At 37.7% G+C, this 18,831-nt stretch overlaps 1 protein-coding gene across 4 annotated transcripts in view; it reads left to right on the top strand.

Moving 5' to 3' along the window:
• The window catches only part of ATAD2B (ATPase family AAA domain containing 2B), a 161,507-nt gene that overhangs the window by 134,720 nt on the left and 7,956 nt on the right, over window positions 1-18,831 (top strand). For all 4 annotated transcript variants that reach the window (XM_025867806.2, XM_025867805.2, XM_025867804.2 and 1 more), the window contains exons 23-25: window positions 9,287-9,409; window positions 12,217-12,354; window positions 16,183-16,866. In XM_025867806.2, the coding sequence (XP_025723591.1) occupies window positions 9,287-9,409; window positions 12,217-12,354; window positions 16,183-16,866 (945 nt within the window). The remainder of the gene's footprint in view (window positions 1-9,286; window positions 9,410-12,216; window positions 12,355-16,182; window positions 16,867-18,831) is intronic.

Below are 18,831 nucleotides of genomic sequence, written 5' to 3'. Positions count from 1 at the left end.
CCACACCATCCCTCCCACCCCCCACCGCTCCAGCAACCCTCAGTTTGTTTCCTGAGATTAAGAATTCCTCATATCACTGAGGTCATATGATACATGTCTTTTTCTGATTGACTTACTTCACTCAGCATAATACCCTCTAGTTCCATCCACGTGGTTGCAAATGGCAAGATTTCATTCCTCTTGATGGCTGCATAATATTCCATAATATTCCACATCTTCTTTATCCATTCATCTGTCGATGGCCATCTTGGCTCTTTCCACAGTTTGGCTATTGTGGACATTGCTGCTATAAACATTGGGGTGCACGTACCCCTTCGGATCCCTACATATGTATCTTTGGGGTAAATACCCAGTAGTGCAATTGCTGGATCGTATGGTAGCTCTATTTTCAACTTCTTGAGGAACCTCCACACTGTTTTCCAATAATGCAGTTTTATAAGGTCTCTGTTATAAATATGTACACAGTGTGAGTAGAGCACAGAGGAGAAGAGACTATCTAGAAATGAATAAGATTAGGAAGGGCATTCCTTTCAAGGTGAGAGAAGTAGTGTACAAAATTATAAAAAGAAAGTGAATGTGGCTGGAGAATAGAGTGGAAGAGTGGTGGGAAGTGAATCTACTCCCCTAATCATCACGTCTCCATTTACTGAGCATCCATGTATGGAATATTCTGTTATGGATAACTTGTGGTAAGTGCTGGAAATGTACAGCTCTGGCCTGGAAGATGCCTAAAGCCTACGTAGTAGAGAGTTCTGCAGATAAATAAATGTCTTAGTAAGTTCCCTATCTTCTTTTGATCTTGTGTAAGGACTTCAGAGTTACTTTTCTACACTTAGAAAAACTAGGGAGCCATTAGATGGTTTTGAGACAGAAAGTGATACAATTTGATTTGCATTTAAGAGTATAGTATTGCAGGCAGTGTCAGTTTTGGGGTAGAGGTCATGGGAGTGCAGAGACGGAGGTTAGAAGACCAATTAAAATTTAGTTGTGGTGGTGGCAGAGATTGAACTAGGGGTGGGCTTGAACAAAGAGGGCTTAGTGAAGGATCGATTAGATGTGACTGACAGAAATCTAGAATGACTCCTCAGTTTGTGGTCTGAGTGGTTAAAGAATATGAGAAGGAAATCAGTGGAGGAACAGGTTTATGGGCAGTATGCTGTATTTAATTTTGGACGTGTTAGTATGAATTAACTTCTGGTTGACCTGGATAAAAGATACTACAGAGTAGTAGTTGTACATACGGTTCTGGAGATGGGGAGACATTTGGGCAAGAAACATGGTTGGAGTTATCGGTGTGTAGAAAAGAAAGAGAAGAGAGAGAAGCCTAGGAGGAATCCTCCCCCAGGAAATTTAGGTCCCAGTTTTCAGTTTAGGTCCAGTCTTACTGTTGGAACTTAGGGTACCTTTGTTAAATGTATTGCCCCTCCTGGGATTGTGTACATTTTTTTCTTTGTAAACCAGTTTTATTGAGGTGCAAGTTACATAGAGTACATTGTTTTTAAAACTACATATATCTTTTAAAATCTACTTACCCTTCAAGGAATACTAAATGCTACAGTCATGAAAGTTTTTTTTTTTTTTTTTTGGATGTCCTTACAGTTATAAGTAATCCCTTCATCTTGGAATCATAGCACTATGTAACTTTTCTGAAACACTTTTTACCTACCTCTCCACCACCTGCTGCCTTGCCCTGAAGTAGTTACTTGTTTACATATCCTTATCTCTTATTTTCGACTCTAAGCTGATTGGGAACAGGATCTGTACAGGTATCTGTATGGAGCATGTTCTTAATAAATGTGGCCAGTGAGTAAATTTCATCAGTTGTTCTCTTGTTAGGTACTGACTGAAGGAGTTTCAGATTAGATAGAAATTATAAAATGGAGACATGATAACATAATGCAGATATGAGCCAGTAAATACATGAATTTCTTTTTTATGAAATAATTTAGGATGAAAAATCATCCCATAAAAAATTAGTTTTTCTTAAAATGTTAATCTTTCTTAATAATTTTATTGAAAAAAACAGCTAAAGGGCGCCTGGGTGGCTCAGTTGGTTAAGCGACTGCCTTCGGCTCAGGTCATGATCCTGGAGTCCCGGGATCGAGCCCCGCACCGGGCTCCCTGCTCAGCAGGGAGCCTGCTTCTCCCTCTGACCCTCCCCCCTCTCATGTGCTGTCTCTCTCTCTCAAGTAAATAAAATCTTTAAAAAAAAAAAAAAGAAAAAAGAAAAAAACAGCTAAATACTTCTGTTTGCCATAATACAAAAGATACACTGATACATTTAAAATAGTTACTACTTTCATAGAAGTAGTGGTTCTTTTTTAAAATTTTATTTTAGTTTATTTAAATTCAATTAATTAACATATGGTGTATTATTAGTTTCAGAGGTAGAGTTTAGTGATTCATCAGTTGCATGTAACACCCAGTGCTCATTATATCAAGTGCCCTCCTTAATGCTGATCACACAGTTACCCCATCCCCCCGGCCACCTCCTCTTCAACAACCTCAGTTTGTTTCCTGTAGTTAAGAGTTTCTTATGGTTTTTCTCCTTCTCTGATTTAATCTTATTTTATTTTTCCCTCCCTTCCCCCATGCTCCTCTGTTTTGTCTCTTAAAGTTCACATAAGAGTGAAGTAATATAATTGTCTTTCTTTGATTGACTTACTTTGCTTAGCATAATACCCTCTAGTTCCATCCATGGTGGAATGGTAAGATTTTTCTTTTCTTTCTTTTTTCTTTTCTTTTCTTTTCTTTTCTTTTCTTTTCTTTTCTTTTCTTTTCTTTTCTTTTCTAGTTTTCTTTTTGGTGGCTGAGTAATATTCTACCATTCATATATATGTATAATATATATCTCTATATATCTATATATATATATCACATCTTCTTTATCCATTCATCTGTTGATGGACATCTGGGTTTTTTCCAAAGTTTGGCTATTGTGGACATTGCTGCTATAAGCATTGGGGTGCAGGTGCCCCTTCAAATCACTGTTTGTATCCTTTGGATAAATGCCTAGTAGTGCAGTTGCTGGGTTGTAGAGTAGTTCTATTTTTAACTTTTTGAGGAACCTACATACTGTTTTCCAGAGTGGCTGCACCAGTTTTCATTCCCACCAACAGTGTAAGAGGGTTTCCTTTCTCCGCATCCTTGCCAACATCTGTTGTTTCCTGACTTGTTAATTTTAGCCATTCTGACTGCTGTGAGGTGGTATCTCACTGTGGTTTTGATTTGTTTTTCCCTGATGCCGAGTGATGTTGAGCATTTTTTCTTGTGTCTGTTGGCCCATTGTATGTCTTCATTGGAGAAATGGCTGTTCATGTCTTCTGCCCATTTCTTGACAGGATTATTTGTATTTTGGGTGTTGAGAAAAGTAATGATTCTATTAATTTTATAGATGCTCATCAATTTGTCCCAATAATCATTACTTTTTGCTGAAGGCAAATGTAGGTGGTTATACCTTTATTTTATAGATGTTAAGGGGGTTGGGGCTCAGAGGTTATGTACTTTGTGTGCAAACCCACAAATGTTATATGGCATAACTGAGTGGATTAAGTTCTGTCCTCAAAGCCAGTGTGTGTGTTTTTTTGCTGTGCTTATGTTACTTTCATATTACATGGATTTTGAGAATCTTAAGATCATCGACATCTTAAGAATCATAAGACAAAAGAAGTGGTAAATATGTAACTTATATTTTGAAACAAGGATTTTTTTTTAAAGATTTTATTTATTTATTTGAGAGAGAGAGAATGAGAGATAGAGAGCATGAGAGGGAAGAGAGTCAGAGGGAGAAGCAGACTCCCTGCCGAGCAGGGAGCCCGACATGGGACTCGATCCTGGGACTCCAGGATCATGACCTGAGCCGAAGGCAGTCGCTTAACCAACTGAGCCACCCAGGCACTCTTGAAACAAGGATTTTAAGTCTTATGTCCATGAGAGAGTCTGAACAACAACATGCAAAATTGTATACATGTGTAATTTTTCATTTTCATCACATGCTTGTAAGGATCTAAGATTACCCCCCCACCTCTCAAAAAAGATGAAGTTTGAAGACATGACATCTGTTCTAGTTTTAATGTTCTATAAGCTTATGATTCTTTGCTGTGTATAAACATAGACACAATTCTAGTCTAAGAATGATTAAAAATACTTATAATGATAGGCACATGAAAAATACTCTTTCCTCATCAAATGCAGATGCTCTTCAGAATAAATTCCTTATCCTTCAGACCAATGGGAATTTTTTTTTTAAAGATTTTATTTATTTATTTGACAGAAAGAGAGCACAAGCAGAGGGAGCAGCAGGCAGAGGGAGAAGCAGGCCTCCCGCCAAGCAGGGAGCCTGATGTGGGCCTCGATCCCAGGACCCTGAGATCATGATCTGAGCCAAGGGCAGATAATTAACCAACTGAGCCACCCAGGCACCCACCAATGGGAAATTTTTATGGAATTCATTCATGCATTCATTCATTCATTTCCCATTTAATTGGGGATGGAATATGGGCAGGAGGCATATATTTAAAAAGAAAGACCTTTGAGGTATTTTAGAGTGATTATGTGTCAGATACATGACTTTATATTTAACCTCACCTCTTTCTTAGCTTTTTTCAAGCTGAGGTAGAAAGCCAATGGCAGAAAATTGTGGTGTCACATGCACCACATATTATCAGCTTGAAAGTACAGCTACTTCTAAGGATGTTTATTGTAGGTTTTTATGTGTAGTAGCTAAAATTTGGAGCAACTTAAAACTTCTAACAGTAGAGCAATAATTTTGAAAAATTAAGGTACATCCTACTTTGGATTTTTACATGGTGTTATGGTTTGGTTCTCAAAGGACATTTGAAAGTTATCAAGAGACTTCTGGTTTTGGCTATGGTGGAATAAAAGGAACTGAATTTCCCTCCTGCCTGAAACAATGAAAAAAAAAAACAACTGAACAAAATGTATGAAAAAACAATTTTGAAGACATTGGATATCAGGAAATGAAGGATAGTGTTCCCCAAGAGATGAGAACTGTAGTTGCCTGGAGAGTTTCCAGACTGTGGTACAGGAAGGAAGAGCCCAGGCAGAGCTTGGAAGTCTACCTGAATTACAGAGACAGAGCTGGGAATGTAAGGAAGTCCAAGTAGGTAGAACTCTCAGGGCAGAAAGAAAGTTGCACAGAGAGAGCACTCTGGAGATCTGCATTAGATTCTCCTCCAGTTTTGAGCTGAACACTGATTGGTGTATACATGTGAGGAAACTGTCTGAGACCAGAGAAAGGAAATATTCCTTGGAGCTCACAGAGGGCTAGCAATAGTGCAGCAAATAGAGCTAATGAACCAACAAGGAGATAAAATAGGATCATAAATAATACACATCCAAAAGAAGTAAGAAAAAGAAGAAGAGGAAGAAGGGAACAAAGAACATAGGGGACAAGTGGAAAATAAACAGCAGCCTTACTAATAATCACATAAATCACAGTGAAAGTAAATGGTCTATTTGGGTGTAGTCTCAGTAGCTTAATTTTGCTTTTGTTTCCCTTGCCTGAGGAGACTTATCTAGAAAAATGTTGCTAAGGCTGATGTCAGGGAAATTACTGTCTGTGTTCTGTTCTAGGAATTTTATGCTTTCAGGTCTCACACTTAAGTCTTTAATGCATTTTGAGTTTATTTTTGTGTATGATATAAAAAAGTGCTCCAATTTCATTCTTGTGCATGTGGCTGTCCAGTTTTCCTGACACCATTTGTTGAAGAGACTGTCTTTTCCCCATGTATATTGTTGTGTCTTTTGTCATGGATGAATTGCCCATATAAGCGTGGGTTTATTTCTGGGCTTTCTGTTGTGTTCTCTTGATCTCTGTGCCTGTTTTTGAACCAATACCATACTGTTTCGATTCTTAGAGCTTTGTAGTACATCTTGAAATTTGGAATTGTGTACCTCCAGTTTTGTTTCCTTTCTCAAAGATTGCTTTGGCTACTTGGGGTCTTTTGTGATTCCATACACATGATAGTATTATTTGTTCTAGTTTTGTGAAAAATGTTGTTGGTATTTTGATAGGAATTGCATTGAATCTGCAGATTGCTTTGAGTACTGTGTACATTTTAACAATATTAATTCTTCCAATCCATGAACATGTAGTATCTTTCCATCCGTTTGTATCACTTTGAGTTTCTTTCATTAGTGTTTTATATTTTCCAGAGTACAGGTCTTTCACTTCTTTGGTTAAGTTTATTCCTCTGTATTTTATTCTAGTTTGTTTCTAGGTATTTTATTCTTTTTGGTGTGATCAAATGTATACTTTAAATATGTGCAGTTTAATTATCTCTTCTATATGATAATAGATTTTTTTTTTTAAGACTTAGGGAAGTACAGAATGTTAAATAATAAATTCAGATTATACAGTTGTTGTGGTTTTTTGGTCATAGATTCCTGAGACCTATATTCATTTATCTCCATATCTTCATGATATCTCCTTTTGGATATTTACTTTTTACACGTATCAAAATAAACTCTTATAATTTCTGACTTTTTTCTCCTTCCCTCTCTATTTATGCTCTAGTTTTTTGCATCTTTGTATTACTCCCATTTTCCCATTTTTCATGCAAGAAGCTGGAGAATTATCCTTGATACATACCCCATCCTGTACTTCTTCATCAAGTGACGTTATTGAGAACATATTTCAAGTCTGTAATCTTCTCCTTTTCACCATCACCCTTCTCACCCCCAACCCCACCCTTGTTCAGTGTGCTCTCCTCTCTCACTAAAAAAAGAGCCTTCTAATTATGTTCCCTGTTTTTATTCTTGACCCCTTCAGTACAGTTCCCAGATAATGGCTAGAGATGATCCTTTTTTTTGAGATTTTATTTATTTATTTGAGAGAGAGAGAGTGAGTGAGTGTGCCTGAGCAGGGGTGGAGCAGAGGGAGAGGGGCAAGCAGACTCGGTGCAACGCTGAGATCATGACCTGAGCCAAAATCAAGACTCGGTTGCTTCACTGACTGAGCCACCCAGGCGCTCCTAGAGATGATCTTTTGAAGATGTTCATTTAAATCATGTTACTTCTCTGCCCTGATCTTTTCAATGACTTTCCATTGCTCTTAGATAAAGTCTGAATCCTTTAAATACAGTCAGATTCTCATTTGTCTCATGTTTATTGTTCTTTTTTTTTTTTAAGATTTTTATTTATTTGAGAGAGAGAGGGAAAGAGAGAGAGAGAGAGAGAGCCCAAGCGGGGTGAAGGGCAGAGGGAGAAGCGGACTTCCCGCTGAACAGGGAGCCTGATGCAGGACTTGATCCCGGGATTCTGGGATCATGACCTGAGCCAAAGGCAGACACGTAACCAACTGAGCCACCCAGGCGCCCTGTTTATTTGTATTCTAACCACAGAGGCTGCCTTTGGTTTTTTGAAATCTCTTAAGATCTTTTTACTCCAGAACTTTATTCCATGGTATTTTCTGAACCTGCACTGATCTTCCCCTAATCTTCAAGTGGCTTCCAGTGCATACTTTCTCTCTCAGTTTAAGTGCCACTTCTTCAGAGAGGGCTTTCCTTACTTGTCCAGTTCATATTGGCACCCCACACCAAATACATGTGAGTTTTCCTCATAGCTATTATCAAGTTTTTGGGGTGTGTGGGAAGGGTGAGGGAAGTGTTTATAGGTGTGTATAAGAGATTTGATTAATACCTCTGCCATATACTAATATGAAAATTTTCTTTAAAGTGGAGACCTCTCTTGTTCACTACCGTGTAGCTATCACCTGGCTCAGGTCCTGGTACAGTGGCCAATATTTTTTGAATGAATGTTTAGAGAAAATGTGTTGAAAGGAAATATACCAGTGTTGCCTTTTGAGTGCTGCATGTTTTTGTAAGATTTCCACAATGAACTATTATGGCTTCCTAATAAGAAAAGTTATAAATAAAATGTCTGTCTATACATTCGCCTTTACTAGGGTTGAAAAAGCAGATGTTATTTTGAGACTTGGGGTTTTAGTTCTTGATACTTTGTAAAATAAGTGACCATGATATATTTGCTTTTATTTTTTAATTTTTTTTAAAGATTTTATTTATTTATTTTAGAGAGAAAGAATGGGGGAGGGAGAGGGACAAGCAGACTCCCTGCTGAGTGCGAGCCTGATACTGGGACGAAATTAAGAACGGGGACGAAATTAAGAGTTGGATGTTTACCTGACTGAGCCACCCACGTGCTCCTTTACTTGACTTTTAATATTTCAGAATTGCATAGCTCTCGGGAGTACTTTTTATGTTGTGTTGTTCATGAATGAGGGCTTCTGGATTAGTGTAGAGCAGAGACTTAGTGCAAGTGTCAGGTATAGTTTACCTAGACTGGTGTGTGTATTTCTTTCCTGGATTTACCTACAAATATGTACTATCTTTCAGTCTTTAGCTTAGAGTGTCTGGCTGTATTTTTGTTGTTTCTGTTATAGTATAGTTTCTGTATTCTGTATAGTTTCTTAATAGGTCACTTAATAGGTCACTGTTACTTAGGATATATTATATTCTTCACAGTTTTGACCAGTTTTCACTTACGGAGAAATTTATGTAAGATTTTCTGATTCTCAGTATTCATCTGTGGCAACTCTGGTGCTGGGCATATGGTGATTGTCCTCTGAATCTCTTAAAATTTTTATTGAAAATCATACATTTTTGTTTTTTTTAAAACAGAAAATAAAGCTTTGTATCTTTGAGATAATGAGTTGTTGAATAGACTTAGTACAATTGACCCTGAACAACACGGGTTTGAACTACCTAGGTCCACTTGTACATGGATTTTTTTTTCCAGTAAATGCAGTACAGGACCTTAAATAAAATTTCTCTTATGATTTTCTTAACATTTTCATTTCTCTACCTGTATTGTAAGAATACAGTATATGATACATTTAACATACAAAAGATGTGTTAATGGACTATTTATGTTATCTGTAAGACTTCTGGTCAGCATCAGGCTATTACTACTAAGTTTTGGGGGGCAGTCAAATATGGGTTTTTGACTGTGTGGGGAGTTGGCACCCCTAACCCCCTGTGTTGTGCAAGGGTCACCTGTACTTTGAAGTTCTAAAAAATAGAGTTCTCAGAGAATTATCAAGGTGACTAAGTGGCTTATTATATTTATTTTTTACTCATCATTTAAATGAGCTTGTTTCTCACCTGGAAATGCTTTTTACAATTTTATTTAAATGTTTGTATTCTTTTTTTTCTCTTTTTAAGATGCCCTTGGTTAATGTTATTTCATTTATCTATATAGTAAAGTATACCAACTTTTAAAAAAAATATTTCAACTTTTTTACTAGATAAAATAATTAGGCACAGGGCTTGTACCCTGAAGGACACTGCACATGCCATCATCGCAGCGGAATTGGATCCAGAATTTAATAAACTCTGTGAAGAAATTAAGGAAGCAAGAATAAAAAGAGGTAAGTTACAGAAATGAACTTGCTCCTGAAGACCAAGAATCACTGAGTGTTACTAAATGACATTTCTTTAGGGTTGCTGGCATTATGAAAATGACCTACTTTGAGGCACAGACTTTATGTATTTCTGATACTAATGTGTCATATAAATTCTCAAAGATACTTTAAAATTTTACTTTCTGTGAAAGTTTTAGTAAGTGCAGCAATACAAATTACAGAAAGTTCTTTCCAGTGAATTTTTTTTTTTTTTTTTGCAGGAGTATATCTGTTAAATATTGATTCTTAAAGGGTTTATAGGCTTTCATATCTGTAGAGGGTTTACTTTTTAAAAGTTTTTAGGAATACTGTTTTTGTTTTCCCTATTGACGTTTATGTGTAGTTTTATAATTAATAGAATTAGCAAATGTGGTTTGTTCATTCAGTGTATAAGCCTTTCCTTAAAGAACTCAGTAAGAGACAGAATTGTAAAACAAATCAAGTACAGGTGAAGTATATGAGTTGGTTGAAACATGTTTATAGCACAGAGGAGAGACCTTCTTTTAGGGATCCCAGCATTTTGTCTAGAGTTTAGGGAATGAATATAGGAGTGTTGTCTCTAGTGGAACAGAAGAAGGGAGGCAGTGACAGAGGAGGAAGAGGTGTTTGTCAGCACAGCAGATAATAGCATGTGTAAGAGCACAGAGATGTGAATGACATGGTATATTTGAAGAACTACAAATTGGTATTACTGGAGCTGTACGGAATGGTGGGAAATAGAGCTCAAGAGGCAAGCTGAGTCCAGGACACTGAAATTAAGAAGCTTTTTTTCTATTTCCTTAGGCCCTCGCTGGTCACCTAATATAGGCTCTGGTCACCATAGCATGGTATTTTGTCTTTTTTTTGGGGGGGGCTCTCCCTTCCTTATCTGGAATGTAAGTGTTGTGAATGGCTTATTCATAGCTCTACTGGCAGCCCTAGAACTCTGTCCTATAAATATTTGAACTAATCAATGCCAATGCTAAGGAGCTTAAGACTTTATCCTGTAGGTCAGTGTTTTTCAAAGTGTGTGTGTGCCTAATACCCACATCAGCTTATTAGACTTAGTGAATTAGATTCTTTGAGAGTAGTAAGGCTGAGAAATTTGTACTTTAACAAACTATTCAAGTGGGTTTTTTTTGTATACTGAAGTTTGAGAACCATTGCCATAGTCAGTATGAGTCATTGAAATATTTCAAGCTATGGAATGAACTGGTAAATTGCTTTGGCAGCAGGAGATAGTAAGGTCTCAATGTGTCAGGATAGGAGGATGAGAGACCAGTCAAAAACTGTCGGAGCCAGTTTGGAAAACAGTTTGGCAGTTTCTAAAAAATTAAGCATAACATTTACCATATGACCCGTGATTCTACTCCTGGAAACAGCCCAAGAGAAATGAAAACATATGCCCGTATAAAAGACTGTTCATAACAACTAAAAACTGGAAGCAATGCAAATGTCCATCAACTGGTGAATGGGTAAGCAGAATGGTATATCATACAACGGCATACTGCTCAGCCATAAAAAGGAACAAATTACTGATACATGGTACAACATAGATGAACTTCAAGAACACTCTCCTAAGTGAAAGAATTCAGTCACAAAAGACCACCTGTTGTGTGATTCCGTTCATATGAAACATTCACAAAAGACAAATCTGTGGAGACAAAAAGTAGATTTGTGGTGGCCTGGGATAGTTACCTAAACTCGGGCTGCTGTGGTGATTGCATAGCTCTGTAACTTTACTAAAAATCATTTAATTGTATGCTTAAAATGAGTGATTTTTTTGTTATGTAAGTTGTACCTCATTAAAGCTTTTGGGGGAAAAAGCTGTTGGGAGTTGTGCAGAGTTTTAATTATTATGAAGTGGGAATGGATATAGAATCAGTGTAAATTGGGGCAGGGTTGGAGGCCATTGTGAAGGAAAGGAAGAGTCAAAATTGGCTGCCCATATTACTGACTTAATGACTTAGTAGATGCTAATACTACCAATAGAGATAGGGAATATCTCTATAGAGATAGGGATGAACAGGTTTTTTGGTGGGGAAAGATAAACTAGTTAGCTTTAATTTGACCCATCTTTACGATACCCAGCTGGAGATACCAAATAGGCAGTTGGATATGTGGGTCAGAAGCTCAAGAGATGCTTGGGCTAAACATGGATTTGGGAATTATTATGTAATGGTGATAGAAGCTGAAGGCTTGAATGACACTTTATGGTAGAAGGTATAGATCAGAGTGAGAAGAAAAGGGATTCCAGAGACAACTCTGAGAAACATCAATATTTAACAACCACATAGAAGAAACAAGTCTAGTGAAGGAAATTGAGATGGAGTGGTTACTCTTAGGAAGATCAGTGTAGGAAAACCAAACTTAACTGCAGTGTGGTGTTGACAGGCAGCTAATAACAGATGGAAACAGTTCATGTGAAGGGGTTTAATGACCCAACAAACACTTACAAATTCTAAGATGGCAGAAATAATAACTTTTAGACAAAATATTATCATTGTCTTACAGTCATGAGAATATGTGGCTTTGCAAATTAAACCGAGTAAACATAAGGTTCCTTGCTGGGTTATTTATTTATTTATTTATTTATTTTTTATGATTTTATATCTAGTTTCTTTCCCATCTTAAAACAAAAGATACTGTTTTCATCTGAATTACAAACTGTCCAGGTGTAATTAATGACTAAAACTTAGTTCTATATTTCAGACTTTTTTTTTTTTTTTTTTTTACCGTGTTGGTTTATGTAGCTGGGAATATTTAAATAGGTGTTGCTTATCTTCTGCTTGCAGGCTTATCGGTAACAGCAGAACAAATAAATCCTCATGGCACTGGAGCTCGGAAGACCGAAACTAGAGTTGAAGAGGCATTTCGGCACAAACAAAGAAATCCATTGGATGTCTGGCACAACTCTGCAAATAAATGTGCATGTGAGTGTTTGAGACCATGTTATCCAGTAGTGGGAACGGCTGAGAAGTATGCAGATTTGTTAGGAGTTGGGGACACAGACCAGGTGCTGCTGTGTTCCCACAGGTCGTCTCATCTTCTCTCTGTTCAGAGGTGAAGAGCTTGTGCAGTAGGATGTGGAATCAGAAGTATACTTCTCTTACTATATTTGCTCTTTTCTGTCTACATTCACTACTTGCTGCTATTCATTGAACTAGGTTTGAATATTTTTAGTTTTAAACTTTGGTTTTTGGATAGAGATGTGGAGCCAACACTTTTCATCTACCCCTGCCTCCAACCTTAATTCCTTGCTGTATAATACATAGGCTGTTCTCTTTATTGTGGAAAGTAGCAACTTTGACTTAAGAGAGTGACCAATGTGGCAGTAGGACTTTGGTTTTTCTGAGAGAGTATCTTGTGCTCAGTTTGAAGAATCTGTACAGCCTTTTTAATGTAGTTTTGTTTAAGTGAGATGTATTTAGAAAGGGAAAATTCATTGTTCTAGGTTATCTTCACTTGTCCTCATTCATGCTAATTTAGAAGATTTCTGAAAGATGTTAATGAACACAGCATTTTCCTAATACAGTCCATATATTTTGCTGAAGATAGCCACCCTTGGAAGATATGTGCTGTTCTGGTATAAAGGTGGTCATACTGTTGAAACTGTTGGTAAGCCTGGCCATAATATGTTCTTTCACCAGTGGCATTGAATTTGAATGAATGAATCAGACTCATTTTTTTTTTTTTTTAGCTCTTCTCTTTGTGATATTTGGCATATTCATATGTGAGGAAATTTGAAGGACTTAGTGGTACATTTGGTTCCATGAAATTGATTAAAGCTATTTGGTGTAGTTGTATCTTGGATCATGACCTGGATTATATAATGTAGCACTCTAATTTAAACCTTGAAATCCTGTATATTCTCTGCACCTGATACAGGTATTTACTAAAATCCATTGAAAATTGGCCTTAAGCATTTTAAGTTCTTTTAAATGTTATTTTAATCTATAAATGTGAGTTTTGTTTTCTCTTACCAGTAGATGGCATATGTGACTCATCATTTGTCTGTTTCACATTAATTTACTTGAATTATAAATCTAAATATCCCTAAGAGAGAGTTGCTTTCCTAACGTCTTAGTTTTGGAAACAAGTTTCTCAGAGAGGCTATAAAAATTAACTCTAAAGATTGTGCTCCCATATTGGTTTTTCACACAAAGTGCCCCTGTAAAAGGAAGTAGTATGTGAAAAATTAGTTCCATAAATGGATACTACTGCCGCATGCCAGGTGCTGTAGAGATATAGCAGTGCTTAAAACAAAAATCCCCATTCTTCTGGAGCTTATATGATTAACTTCTCTTATTTTACCAAAAATCATACTCACCATTAGAAATAATTATATAAGGAGGAGAAAAATATCTCTAGTTTGACCCTCTCCCAAATGAGAACATTTTCTTTGTTCTTAGCTGGGATGAAAGTGTTAGAAATAAACTTGGCTTCAGTAGGCCTTCTAAGCCTTTGCTTAGTGCCTACAGATCAAATAATTGAGCTGGCTCTTGACTGTTCTGAACAGAGTTTAGCTGCTTCTTGCTCTAGAGGTAGATGGCTTAGTGAGGAAAGAAGAGGGGAACTGTTTGTGCTTTGGTTGCATGGCTGGAGAATAAGCGAGGTCACAATGTCTGGAGTGACTAGTCGGTAAAAAACCTAACAGCTCCACCTTTTAGAGAAAGAGCAGGCTGAATTTTTTTTTTTTCACTTTTAATGTGGACTGGATTAGTTTTTTTTTTTAAGAGATTTTATTTATTTTTTGACAGAGAGAGACAGCAAGAGAGGGAACACAAGCAGGAAGAGTGGGAGAGGGAGAAGCAGGCCTCCCCCTGAGCAGGGAGCCCGGCGCGGGTCTCCATCCCAGGACCCTGGGATCATGACCTGAGCCAAAGGCAGACGCTTAACTGACTGAGCCACCCAGGTGCCCCTAGTTTTTCATATAATTAATAGAACACTTAAAAATGCCCATCACTTTAGCTTATATACAGCTTTTAACAGTAAACGGAAATTTCTTCTTCAATTACCCTGTAAGTGTAAATTATGAAAATAGAAATTAGTAGGGGAAAAAGGAATGGAGAGATGATTTGAATGATATGGTTTTGAAGGCAAAATGTATTTTGAACCAAGTGACAAAATAATTTGAATTTGGGAAATGATTTCAGAAACCTTTAGTAGATTTATTCTTAGATAAGAAAGAAAAGTAATATAACAGCATTTGTCCATTTCCTGTGAATACCTTGGTGTCTTTACAGAGAACTCAGGATTAAAGTTGAAAGGATGAAAAGTTTGTAAACACATATATGGGGAATTAAAGATTTCTGGGCCCATTGTCTGGGATTACTCATAAAACTCATGATGGTTTCTGGCATCTAGAGATGAATATAGTCTTTACAACTTCTGTAGGTCTTCCTTTTTCATTACTGACAAATACTTATTTTAAACGTTTGTTAATGTTGCTGCCTTGATAGCAGAGGGCTTAACTTTTTTCACGTTCTTTCCTTCTTTTTCTTCCTCCCTCCTTCCCTCCCTTCCTTTTTCTCTCTCTCTCTTTCTTTCTTTCTTTCTTTCTTTTTCTTTCTTTCTTTCTCTTCCTTCCTTCCTTCCTTCCTTCCTTCCTTCCTTCCTTCCTTCCTTCCTTCCTTCCTTCCTTCCTTCCCTCCTTCCCTCCCTCCCTCCCTTCTTCCTTCCTTCCTTTTTTAATATTTTATTTATTTGAGGGAGAGCAGAGGGAGAGGGATAAGCAGACCCCATGCTGAGCGTAGAGCCCAACATGGGGCTCGATCTCAGGACCCTGAGATCATAACCTGAGCCGAAATCAAGAGTCAGACGCTTAACTGACTGAGCCACCCAGGCACCCCCCCCCCCCCTTTTTTTTTTTTTTTTTTACATATTTTCAAGTAACAACTATGTAACCAATTGATCCTGCTTGGTGAACCATTTATAATAGAGGAGGCTAACAGTTGTCTAACCAGATTGTCTCTATAAACTTCATAGGGTTTCTGTCCACTACCGTACTTTCTGTGGGTGATTCCTTCTTTTGGAAGGAGAGGCAGTGGATAGTTCTTTTTTTTTTTTTTTTTAAAGATTTTATTTATTTATTTGACAGAGGGAGACACAGTGAGAGAGGGAACACAAGCAGGGGGAGTGGGAGAGGGAGAAGTGGGTTCCCTGATGCGGGGTGTGATCCCAGGACCCTGGGATCATGACCCAAGCTGAAGGTAGATGTTTAACGACTTAGCCACCCAGGCGCTGTGTGGATAGTTCTTTGTGGGACACCTGTGACAGTTCTATCTGATATACTGGATCATGTATTCATTTTCTTTCATGGTTTAGGAGCTTTGGGGTGATTTTGCTGGCAAAGCACTCATTTTCCTGGTGGAAATCTGGGTCTGTGGCCCCCAATTTTATAGGTAGCCTGGTAATGTGGTTGCTCATTTCCTAAATGTAAGTATTATATGCTTGGCCCCTGGATGTTAGGAATTAAGAACAGCTGTAAAGTAGAATGTAGGATAATAGAAAAAAATTAATGCTGGGTAAACTTATACTCAGTTTTTTAAAAAGATTTCTTCAGAGTTTGTTTCTGACTTCATATTCATTCTACTTGTAGGTTGTGAGGATTAGTCAGCATGGATGTCAAGAGCTAAGTAGTTCTTGTGTGTTACACTGGTATGGGTGTACTTTCTTTTGGGTCTTAATATAGTGAACATTTGTAAAACAAGTGTTGCACTCCAAGTTCTATATACCTGTTTTCCTTCTCTCTAAAATAGTTCGAGTTCGGAGAAAATCAAGGCGGCGATCACAGTGGGGTAAAGGAATTATTAAGAAAAGGAAAGTCAATAATTTAAAAAAAGATGAAGAAGACACTAAATTTGCAGACTATGAGAACCATACGGAGGACAGGAAGTTGCTAGAGAATGGAGAGTTTGAGGTAAGCACTGACTGCCATGAAGAAAATGGCGAAGAGACTGGAGACCTCTCTATGACCAATGACGAATCATCGTGTGACATCATGGACATGGACCAGGGGCAGAGGCTTAACAATGGAGCGGGCACGAAGGAGAACTTTGCATCTACTGAAGAGGAAAGTTCCAATGAGTCTCTGCTTGTCAACAGCAGCGGTTCTCTCAATCCAGAACAGACATCTAGGAAAGAGCCTTTCCTTAAAGGAAGCTGTCTAAATGGTGAGGCCTCCACTGACAGTTTTGAAGGAATACCAGTTCTGGAGTGTCAGAATGGCAAAGCTGAAGTAGTTTCTTTCTGTGGTAGTGGAGACAAATGTAGTTCTGAACAAAAGATTGTCCCGGAGGACCAGTCAAAAGAAAAACCAGAAATTTCAAATGAACATCATGGAGATGATCCTGAGAAACTAGAGGCCCTGGAATGTAGCAGTAATGAGAAGTTAGAACCCAGCCCCGAAGTGGAGGTTAAAGATGCAGAACTGGATAAAGAAGGTAGAGCGAATATTTTTAAAAAAATCTGAAATTTTAAATTCCAGAGTTAACTAGTAGCATATTTTGTTTGGTCCCCAGTAGCACTAGTTGATAACCAGTTATACCCCTCTGAGAATCTGTTAAAAGTTTTCATCTTTTTCCCTAAGAAAGTGTACATACACATGCCTAGTAAATTTTTGGTGGAAGTTTTGGAGGGTTATGGTCTAGAATGCATTACTTTCCTGGCTGCTTACTCTTTTGCCTCCCACCTGATTATTATCCCTATCCTAATGGATTTATGGTTAAAGGTTGAGTAAACCCACAGGTGTTAAGAAGATGGAATTCTAATAAGAATGGGGTGGGGTAGGCTGGGCTGAGAAGACTTGGATACTAGAGCAGCGTGGTATCCTACGCTCATGTACACTCACGTTAAATTCAATTTAACAATGGAATTGTTCATTATAATCCTGTTCATTATAATCATGTGACTTTGAGCTGGTAGTTTACGCTCTCCAACCTTGTTTTTCTATCTTGTAAATTAAACTTCAGAGTGGTGTCACTGTAGGGATTAAATAAGTCATGTATATTAATCACCTCTTCTCGTACCTGGCACATACTGAGCTATACTCATTCCAGGCATTCACTGTTAGTTGAATCTAAGGGATGTTGGGTCTAAGAGGCTCTATTGCTTTGTAAAGCCAGTGGTATAGGAAGCAGTAGAACCTGTGCTGTCAGATTTACCTTGTTCTTGCAGACTCAGAGCACTCTGCTAGCTCCCACCTTCCTATGGCTGTGTGATTCTTTTAAGAAGGAGCAGAATAGGGGGCCTGGGAGTTTCTAGCCCTGCTTTGTTTATCATTCTTTAGCCCATAGTGGGATGGGGTGAGTTAGAGATCTACCCTTTGAATATACATTTTCATCCTGAACAGGTATTCTTATAACTAAGCTATTTTGAAATTCTGTCATGTTCTCTCAATGGTGTGGAGTATATATAGCTTTAACCTGGGATTCGGGCTATGTGGGAAAAGTTTTTTGCTGCCAGTTTTTGAGTCCTCTAGCAGAATTAGAAAGTAGGAAGATATTATTCAGTCTTAGTATTCTCTTAATGGATAAAGAGAGATGTGTGTGTACTGGTCTTTTTTTTAAAAGATTTTATTTGACAGAAAGAGAGAGAACGCACAAGCAGGGGGGACGGGAGAGGGAGAAGCAGGCTCCCCACTGAGCAGGGAACCTGATGCCAGATGCTGGGGCTTGATCCCAGAACCCTGGGATCATGACCTGAGCTGAAGGCAGATGCTTAACGGACTGAGCCACCCAGGTGCCCCATGTTCTTAAATGCTATCTGTTGAGAATTTTTCTTTCTCCTCAATATTTAATAATAGAAGGTAGTTTTAAGGGCAATATTTATTCTGGTATTTATATTTATCATACAGACAGAATTTTAAACATGAGTTAAAGCTAGGGTTAAGTAATGACTGGGACAGAGTGGGGAGAAAGGAAGAGATCTTCCTGATAAGGCACTTTGGGTGTGAGGTGAGTAATGTTCTTTCACTATGAGATTTTAGTATGCTTGCAGAAAAGGTTTAAATTAATATTATGTTCAATTGGTTATCTAAAAACTTTAAAGATATTTGTTCTATAAAACCTTTATCTGAAGCTTTCACTTGTAACTGTCAGGGCAGTGTTACCTACCTAGTTCAAGTTCTCAGGCTCCTGGATGTCCGTGGATTTGGTAATGAGCATCCGTAAGGTCTCAGCAAAACTCTTAGCATATATTAATTGAATTATAAATAAAGGCTTTCACTCTAGAGGCTATCTCAAATATAAAATTTCTCTGCTACATGGAGGTATATGTTTCCCAAGGCAATATTTTCGTTCTTTTACTATTTATCTGTATAGCAAGCATTGATTGGAGGAAATTGTTTAAAGACATGGGAATAAGAGAACTAACACAGGAGGGAGGGGGAAGGTTCTCCTTAGTGTCTG

This window comes from Callorhinus ursinus, unplaced genomic scaffold, assembly GCF_003265705.2.
Source record: "Callorhinus ursinus isolate GAN/ISIS: 27379988/994484 unplaced genomic scaffold, GSC_fseal_2.0 scaffold10, whole genome shotgun sequence".
NCBI lineage: Eukaryota > Metazoa > Chordata > Mammalia > Carnivora > Otariidae > Callorhinus > Callorhinus ursinus.
The sequence above is the reverse complement of the archived record's forward strand: the minus strand, read 5'-3'. Positions and strand labels throughout refer to the sequence as shown.